The following is a 10327-nucleotide window of genomic DNA, read 5'->3' on the forward strand; positions in this document are numbered from 1 at the left end:
TTTAAGCTGTTTCAATGTTCCTTACATAATTGTTCTTAACATCTAAGTATTTTATTATTATTATTAAATGATCGCATAATCTGGAGCTCATATCTTGCTGTGAATATTAAGCATTTGTGGCGTATCCACACATAAACAAACTTTTTACATCAGCATAAGAATCAAACCTAATTTCATGTTTTTATATTTTTTATAAAAATATTTTTTGATAGTTGTGAAGAATTTGTATTTTGAATTATTCTTCATAATTTATATTTTACAATTTATGAATTCTATTATATATTTTGCTGCATGAACATTGCTTTATTCTTTAACAAAAAGTTTGTTTTTAATAAAAGCGATAAGATCGCTTTTTATCTTGTATTGTATCTTTTTTTATATGTGTCAGTATTTCGGTTACACTAAGAATAAATAAATAAATAAAGTCGGTGAGGATATCGAATATTCTATCAATAATTCTTCGTTAAATAGCTCATTCGCTTAAATTGGCGAGAAAATATAATTAAATTATTGATTAACTGAAAAACCTAAAACAGTTAATGATATTCATATATATAATTCTTATGTAGTGCGCAAATAGATACTTAACAAAAATTTGAGCATTCGTATTTAGTTTTTTTTGGACTGTTTTTTCAAAATATTTCTCGACTGAGCTCTTGGCAAACGACAAGTTTAATATTATTCAAATGAATATTTTAAAATATTTAAAAATGGTTTTGGAGTTTTTAACATAAGAGTTGGTTTTATTCTTATATGCAACGACAAATACAACATAGGTCTCTCCAAGTTTGCACCAAAGATTACTGTTATCCACAATCGTCATCCATCCTCCACTATCAAACATAGACGTGTGTGGTTACGTAAAGTGGCTGCCGGAAACTGAGCTCCGAAAAATTTGGCGCGTACTCCTGAGTTTTACCAACACGCTGGGCACGATGATTGGTGACCGATGTGATTCGAGTTGTACTCGTATTTTTATAATAATTTCTACTGGTATAATCAATATAAGTATTATAATATAGTAAAAGGAAATCCATTTTGGATCATGGATCAAACTTCGTAAGGGAAAACGGAAATAGTTTATCAATCAAATGGACCATAGTAAAAATAAATTAAGCGGCCCTTGTCAGTAATATTAGAATTGTGTACTCAACGCATTTGAAAAAGTAATGCTTGGCCCTTTTCTGCTTTTGTATGACTAAATGGTTGACTGGTATATAAGGTGACAGGTTAACATGCTCTCACAATTTCTTGTTATGACTGTATTATGTACAATGAAGGGTTAAATATTATGAATTTTATTTTTTACTGGAAGGTGGAATTTAACAAAAAACTTATTGTTCAATTCTCAGAGTTATATAACTAAAATAAACAAATTTCTAAAATAAAAGTAGCCTTAACTTTTAACTAACTTTACTGCTTACTACATCGGCTGTCTGCCAGTGAAAGTCCCATCAAAATCTGTCCAGCCGTTTCAGAGATTAGCTGGAACAATCAGACAGACAGACAAAAAGTGTTATTGTGGTATATGTACCGTGTATACACATTACTACCGTGTACGTGTACATATATACATTTAGTAAAACCGGTTATTTTAATATTAGAAACAGATACTCCAATTTTATTTACTTGTATACGTGTGAATACGCCACAAATGCTTAATATTCACATTCTCGGAACGGGTCTTAAATTCCGCACAAAATTTCTGAGCCGTGCAGAAAAATCTGCTATGTCCGTGGTACCAACAGAAGTTGGCACGAAAAACTCGCCTGGGAGTCTGAGGGGTTCCCCATAAACTAACTCCGCTGAGGAGGCCTGCAGATCCTGCTTGAATGCAGATCGTACGCCTAGCAAGACCCAAGGCAGGGACTCTGTCCATCTGTCGTTTGCGTGGCACACTATGGCTGCTTTGAGCTGCCTATGGAAGCGCTCGACTAAGCCATTGCAGGCGGGATGGTAAGCTGTCGTCCTTTTATGCTCAAATCCGGTCAGTTGTGCCAGACATTTAAACAGAGCTGATTCGAATTGAGTGCCTCGGTCTGTAACGATGTCCACCGGACAACCAAACCGAGCTATCCAGGTGGACAGCAATGCCTTTGCAACCGTTTCAGCTGTGATATCGGCAATCGGTGTCACTTCAGGCCATCGCGTAAACCTATCGACAGCTGTCAGGCAGTAGCGATATCCACACGAAGAAGGTAGTGGTCCCACCAAATCGATGTGGATATGCTTAAAACGAGCGCGGGGTAAGTTAAAAGTGCCCAGCGGGGCAGTCACGTGACGGGTGACTTTGGCTCGCTGGCACTGTGTACATGCTCGTGTCCACTCCCTGCAGTCTTTACGGATTCCTGGCCAAACAAAACGCTCAGAAACCAACTTGGCTGAAGCGCTGGCACCAGGGTGGCTCAGGGAATGTAGACTGGTAAAAACCGATCTCCGGTGAATCTTTGGCACGTACGGCCTGGTAATCGGTGTACTGACGTCGTAGTACAGGGATACCGGACTACCAGGTACCTGCAATTTTTGCAGCTGCAGCGAAGAGCCCCCTTGTAAGAGGGTTTGCAACTCAGTATCGGAGGTTTGGCTTTCGGCTAATGACTCGAAGCTCGGTGGCGCTGCCAGTTCATCAATACGTGACAAGGTGTCAGCGACAACATTATCTTTCCCAGATATATGTCGAATGTCCGTAGTGAACTGGGAGATAAAATCCAGGTATCTATATTGCCTTGGCGAACAGTTTGCCTTTCGTTCGTGAAATGCGAAACTGATCGGCTTGTGGTCTGTATAGATAATAAAATGCCTAGCTTCAAGCATATGCCGGAAGTATTTGACGGCTTCATATACGGCCAGCAACTCTCTGTCATACGGCGAATATTTCGTCTGCGAAGGCGTAAGTTTTCGCGAAAAGAATGCCAGAGGTTCCCAAGCACCATCTCTAAATTGCTGTAGTACCGCTCCGATAGCTTTATCGGATGCGTCACTTACTACCGCGAGTTTAGATGAACATTCGGGATGGGCTAGAAGCGCTGCATTAGATAAGCTCTCTTTACAAGCTTTGAAAGCTGCCAAACTGTCACCAGCAAGTGTAACTGGCTGAGAACCCTTAGCTGAACCCGTGAGCAGAGCATGAAGTGGAGCCTGGATCTGAGCGGCTCGTGGCAGGAACCTCCTATAAAAATTTAACATACCCAGGAATCTTCGAAGCTGCCGGATGTTCGTGGGTAGAGGAAAGTCTCTTACTGCCTGCACCTTAGAGTCCAGTGGCTTGCATCCACTCGCAGAAATACGATAACCTAAAAATGTTACCTCCTCTTCGCCGAAAACACACTTTGAAGTATTCACTAACATACCGTATTCCTTGAGCCGTGTAAAGACGGCACGTAAATGCTCCTCGTGCTCACCCTGGCTGCGCGAATAAATGAGGAAATCGTCTAAATATGAATAGACGAAGTCGAGGCCCCTAGTAACTTCATCAACAAAACGCTGAAATGTCTGTCCTGCATTGCGAAGACCGAACGTCATATATGGAAATTCATACAACCCGAATGGGGTTGTAATAGCGGTCTTCGGAATGTCATCCGGACTGACCGGTATCTGGTTGTATGCCTTCTCCAAATCCAAGGTACTAAAAACTTTACAGCCTGCAACATTGTGGGTAAAGTCATGAATGTGCCTAATCGGATACCGGTCAGGTATGGTACGGGCATTCAATTTGCGATAATCACCGCATGGTCTCCAGCCGTTATTTTTCTTCGGCGCCAAATGAAGGGGTGATGACCAAGGACTCTCCGAGGGCCTAGCTATACCACTAGCTAGCATGGCATCGAACTCTCTTTTGGCGATTTTTAATTTGTCTGGGGCTAAGCGACGGGGGGGTGTAGCAACTGGCGGCCCTGGTGTGGTGCGGATGTGGTGTATTGTGTTGTGTGGTGTAATATGATGCTTACCAGCTGGTCGCGTTATCTCTGGGAATTCGTCAAGTATCTTATGATAACGAGTCTCACCAGTCACGACCTTCACTGACGATACATCTTTACATTTAGCAATAGTGGCTATAGCTGAAACAGATGTCAAATTATCTATAAGTCGCTTATTGCGACAATCTACAATAAGACCATAGAAGTTTAAAAAATCAACGCCAATAATTGGCTTTGTAACATCAGCTACTACAAAACGCCAAGAAAAATTTCTACGTAAGCTTAGGTCTAAATTTAAAGTTATGTAGCCATATGTAGCAATATTAGAGCCATTTGCTGCACACAAGGTATAAGATGTCCGGGCACGGCGCTCTCGAAGCGTCGACCGCGGGTAGACACAGAGGTCGCTACCGGTGTCGACCAGAAACTGCATCTTGGAGGCGCGGTCGGTGACGAATAGGCGGCCAGTTGAAGACGTGGAAGGGCAATCGTCAGCCGCCATTATCGACTGCCCTTGGGGTTTCCCGGCTTGTAGTCGCATGGTCGAATGCAGTCATGGGCCTTTTCACCAAATTTACTGTGGTACCAACAAAATGGGTGCTTCCTGTAGTTGGAGTCTGATCGCTGTCTAGAACGGCTACGGTTTCGCCTGGAGCCCCTACTGTTACGCTGCGGCTTCCTACTTCTCTCTGATGTCATCTGCTGGAACTGCTTCCTAAGTTCTGCGACTTCTCTAGTAAGGTCAGTAATAACAGAACTAGGAATGCCCTCTGCAACGGCTGCAACCCTCGGAACTGACGAAGCAAGCTCGTTCACACGGTCAGCTAAGTCTGACAAATCTTCCAGTGACGTTCTAGCTGGTTGACCTGCGAGAACTGTTTGAACGCCGTGAGGCAGGCGACTTATCCAAATAGTCTGAAGTAGGTCGTCTGGGACGTTAGGGCCTGCTAGGTCACGCAGGTGTTGCAGGAACTGTGACGGCTTACGGTCCCCGAGCTCTTCATGCATTAGGAGCTGCTTCATCTTTTTTTCGTTGGATGCGCACAGTCTCTTTATAAGTTCGCACTTTAGCTTTTCGTATTTATCTGTCGCCGGTGGCTTGATAATGATATCTTTCACCTCCCTCGAATATTGGTTGTCGAGGTGGCCAATAACGTAATTAAATTTGGTCAGATCATTTGTTATACCGGAAATGGCAAATTGACCTTCGACCTGAGCAAACCAGATCTCCGGCTCTTCAGCCCAGAATGGTGGCACTCGTACTCCTACTTTAAAAACATCGATAGGTGTTTTCGATGCTTGCCCATCACTACGGCCGGGTGTCGACTCGCTTGCGTCACTGAATTCGTCCTTCATGTTCGTATTAGGGGTCACCAGTGTAGTAGGATAATTATAATATATAGTTCTTAAATGCACTCACCGGATAATTTAGCACAATTTAAATTTAGTTCATTGGGTAACACATCACTACAAATATACGAACACAGAAGGTGCACGGACGAAAGTACCACACACAGATAAGGTTAGCAATTTTATTATAACTAGTAAGCCAACAAAATATAAGATAAACGAAAGCAAAAGATTTTTACATAGGCAAAAGCATAAGCGTCTCGCGTCAGCGAAGGATCGTGACTGGTGGGCGCGGGCGGCCGGCGCATACGCAATACTCGGGCCGGCCAAACCGGTTTTTAAAGTAGTGCAGAGCGTGAAGGCTGTCGATACCCAATTCATCGATAGATCGATAGGATATCGATATAAGTACAAAAAAAGTTGTAAATGTATATACTATATAATTATATATATGCATATATATATTTATAATATTTAATAATGTAATGTGTAGGAGGATGCCTACAGAGTTTTTGTCATAGCTAGAACGACATTCTAAAGCAAGAAATCATTTCAAAATTAAACCAATTTATCTGATTTTTTTTTCAATTCTCACTCTTTTTATGTATAACATTTTCTTTTATCATCATCATCATCATCATCATCATTCCAGCCTATTGCAGTTCACTGCTGGACATAAGCCTCCACAAGTTCGCGCCAAAAATGCGTGAACTCATGTGTTTTGCCCTTTTATATCGTATAATAATAGATACATATTGCAATTTAGCTGCGGCTTTTTCTGCGAGGATGACGACTTGTGAAGTAAAATGTAGACGTATATTAAAATAAACGGCTTGAATTATAAATGACGTAAAATTTTATTAAACTGTAATTTTACCCGTGAATTTTGCTATACGTCATTAATTAAGGTAAAACGTAATTGTGAAATAAAACACGTGATAGACAAAATTGGCAAGTTATAATATTATACAGAATTTAATTATATTAACACTTTCATTTTAACGGTATTTATTACTTTAAATAGACGATTATTATTTTATGATTACAGTTTTAGTGAGGGACAGCCGCTGTTACTTAGCTTCGTTAAAAGTCGAAGCAGCCGGATTTGAGAACTTGTCTTAAAGAAGATTGTAGTAAAAAAATAGTGTGCTCAAGTAAGATTGTGTTCCCGTGGTGGGAGAGGTAACCAGAGCTAGGGATGGAGGGTTGGCAACGCATTTGCAAAACTGCTATTGTCACAGGCATCCTTACGTTACGGTATCTGCTTACCGTTTGCTTGTTTGTCACCCTAGTAGATAAAAAAAATATGAAAATTTCAATACATTATAATAGTAAGCCCTGTTGTTTGAAAATTTAAGTGTCAACAGTGACCATAAAAGCTTTAAAACTTATATTGATTTGAGAACGGATATTTAATCCATGTTTCAGTTGGAAAACTAAAATAAATCTGTCCGGGCCCCTTTTGCGTGTTCGAGCAATCGAATAAAACATTAAGATATCACGGAGGTCGGAGGGTTAGGGCGCCGTTAATCAAAGAGGGATGGTGCCTGACATCGGGTATCGATCGAGCTTCCCTCCGAGCCTCATTTGCAACAGTCGAACATTCACAATCGGAAACTCGAGAAAGAATTAAGTTTACAATTTGAGCTTCTTTTTCTTTATTATTAACTCAATTTTTTTTATTAACAGCCTTCAGATTTTGAAGGAGAAAGTTATGTGATAAATTTTATGTTTCTCGTGTAGCGTTACGGATCAATTATGTTCATCACAGTCATCACAGCAGCTTTTCGCAGTCCACTATTGGACATAGGCCTCCACAAGTTCACGCTAAAAATGGCGTGAACTCATGTGTTTTGCCCATAGTTACCACGCTGGGCAAGCGGGTTGGTGACAGCAGGGCTGGCTTTGTCGCACCGAAAACGCTGCTGCCCGTATTTGGCCTGTGTATTTCAAAGCCAGCAGTTTGATGGTTATCCCGTCATCGGTCGGTATGTTACCATAATTTAAATATAAAAGATTTGTCCCTTTTGTCTTTGGAGTATTTGATCCAGTATCATGCCTGTACTTTCTTTTTGCTTTTATCGTGATGTCTTTCCTTGAGATAATTTAATGAATATTTTTAGTGTTTTGAGTTAAAATCGTTTCATGACTCAATTTCAAGTATAAACTAATAGAATCGAAATGAATTGCCCTTTATTTTTCATTTTTTTTTCATTTTTTCCATTATACATTATAAGTTCAAAGTGTATATTATGACAAAGAATTTAACTTTAAAAGTCGCTGTTGTATATTCTAAGCGCTCCTTCAGTTATAATATAAGCGCTTTGAAAACTTAAGTATGTCTCCTCAGTATCTAAAGAGGAGAACTCGTCGTGAAGTTGTTGTTATTAAGATGATATTGAAATTAGTTTCAATGGTTGTAACTTTGTAGAAGTTCGTTTTTGTTCAAAAGCTTGACAGGAATATTTGCTTCTTGACTTCAAGCTGCTGCAGAACACTGTATTAGTATAGTCTTTGTTTTTGAACTGAAATTAAACAGCCCGCGGTCGTTCCGTGACTCTTCACAAGCTCTCAGTTGCACGCCTCATGAGCAGGTATTTGTAATCGAAATATATTTGCTGCAAGCGTGTAATGAATCTTGAACCGTCGTCGGTGTAGATTCAAATTTTAAACAGTATTGATACTTGAATTTTAATATTATGTTTACTCCTGAACACGAAGTCACGCGTCCTGCACGTGTACGAGGGGGAAAGAAACTTTTCACACGTCCATTATTAAAATGGAACCAACAAATATAAGCAACAATAATGAAAATTTGAATGAGACTCCATAATTATGTAACATTTCCTCAGAATATGTTCTATTATACAGAAGATTCAAGGAGTCAGCATGTCTTCGCAAAATTAAGCAGTCAAAGCTGTCAATTAGTCAATGTTATGGAAATCAATATATGAAGAAAAATATCACGTACAAAAATGTATGTACATTATAATATATTGAAAAAATTATCAAATATATTAGCATCGTTCTGCAGTCGGATAAAAACACGTTAACGAAGTCTTAAAACAAACATGCTATACGTAATAATAAGTAAATGATGTATTGTCTGTTTGTAATATTCAAATAACAGCTTTTTACTAAATGCATATGGATGTCAACACGGTACATATACCTACCGAAATAAATTTTTTTTACAATTTTTGGGTGTCTGTCTGTCTGTTTGTTCCGGCTAATCTCTGAAACAGCTGGACTGATTTTGACGGCACTTCCACTGGCAGATAGCTGATGTAATAAGGAGTAAGTTGCACTACTTTTATTTTAGAAATTTATTTATTTCATAGCTCTGTAAACTGAACAATAACTTTTTTGTTAAATTCCACGCGGAAGAAATCGCGGGCACAGCTGGTAAGTAAATAAAAATACAAACAAGGAATCAATAAATTTAGGTTTGTGAATACATGAGTCACACCACATACATCAAACAAATATGTATATTGGCATGTTCTCGATATAATTACCGGATGATAATATACAATAACAGCATCGCTTTCATCTTATTCCTTTGATTTGTACGAATGGGGAGATGGGCTACGTTTAGCATAGAGTCAATTTTATTAGTTCTACACAAAAAATAAACTATCGAGGGCGGTTTACGCGAAGTCACTGTGAGACGATGCATTGTGATGCGAGCTTTCGTTTATATTTTTAATTTAAAATGAAAAAATAACGCAAAAAATCAATAATTTTATTTTTTATTTTTTACCACGTTGGTCGCTAGATGGTACAAATTAAAAATATAAATAGCCTGTTACTTTTACTTGTATTTTCTTTTGTCTGTAATGTATTCTTACGGATTAGCTGGGAACTCACCCAGAGAATGAAAGATAATGAATGACAGAAAGAAACGGTAATAAGAATGAAAGTACGACACGCAAAATTCATAGGACAAAATTCATAAGACTTGATGCGGTAGCAAAGCTTCCATCCAAACTTGTGATTCGAAGGTTACAGTATACAATAAAGATATACATTACCCGTTCTAACAACTGTGAAATGAATAGTGTTGAAGTATTCGATAATGTTTCGGTGAATTTTAAATTTTATACTCAATTTTCTTAATTTAACACTCAATGAGAATTTTTTTACAAATTATGGACGACGCGTTGGCGCAGCGGTCACAGCACTGGCAAGCGGTCGCGACATCCCGGTTTTCCTCAATCGATCGTCGGTCCAGCTACCCGGATGTATATATTAAAAACTTGAAACACCAATGTATCGTTCGCGATTAAAATTGGTATGCACGTGGAAAAAAGATGGTTACAACCATCTAGCGTGTTTTTTTTTAAGGCCTATTTCTTAATACTTTTGTTATGTTGACTGGTAGCGATTAGATCAAATTTGACTGAAAGCCCTTGAAAATAAAAGAAAGATTGTAAGTATTAATCTGTTTCTAGTGATAATTTTTAAGTGATTCAAATGAGTACTTTTAAACGTTCTATATTAACGATCATGTTGACGTTAAGATACTTGAACAAATTTAAAAAAAAATAACGTAATGGCGTAATACTTCTTGTCTAATTAAATGGTTTTGAATATAACTGTCTATTTAATCTATAATATAAGTTAAGTAAGACAAACGTACAATATGCTTGTTCATGCAGTTACTGATTTTTCAACTTCACTGAATAACAAAGGTGAAATTTTTGAATTGTTTGATTAAAATTTTCATTATTCAATTAGCCTTCATTCGAATTGAAAGAGAGTAGCGAGCCGTTTATATTGTATTAACAACCTTACGTACCTACTTCTGGCGATAAGGTTAATTTGAAGTCATAATTAATTTTGAATAATTATAACCATTGCCCTGCGGTCACCAACCCGCCTGCCCAGCGTGGTGACCATGGGCAACACACATAAATTCACGCCATTTTTGGCGCGAACTTGTGGAGGGCTATGTCCAGCAGTGGACTGCAATAAGCTGTAGTGATGAGTGATGATAATCATTCAAACAGATAATTATTGTCCAAGACATTTCGACTCTCTATAGATATGTTAAAAGT

At 38.6% G+C, this 10327-nt stretch overlaps 1 protein-coding gene across 1 annotated transcript; it reads right to left on the minus strand.

Moving 5' to 3' along the window:
- Window positions 1–4418: 4418 nt before the first annotated feature.
- LOC123656086 lies at window positions 4419–5273 on the minus strand. The gene has a single exon (XM_045591809.1). It carries the CDS (start codon window positions 5271–5273, stop codon window positions 4419–4421), a length of 855 nt encoding a protein of 284 aa, XP_045447765.1.
- Window positions 5274–10327: the final 5054 nt, after the last annotated feature.

This window comes from Melitaea cinxia, chromosome 8 (assembly GCF_905220565.1).
Source record: "Melitaea cinxia chromosome 8, ilMelCinx1.1, whole genome shotgun sequence".
NCBI lineage: Eukaryota > Metazoa > Arthropoda > Insecta > Lepidoptera > Nymphalidae > Melitaea > Melitaea cinxia.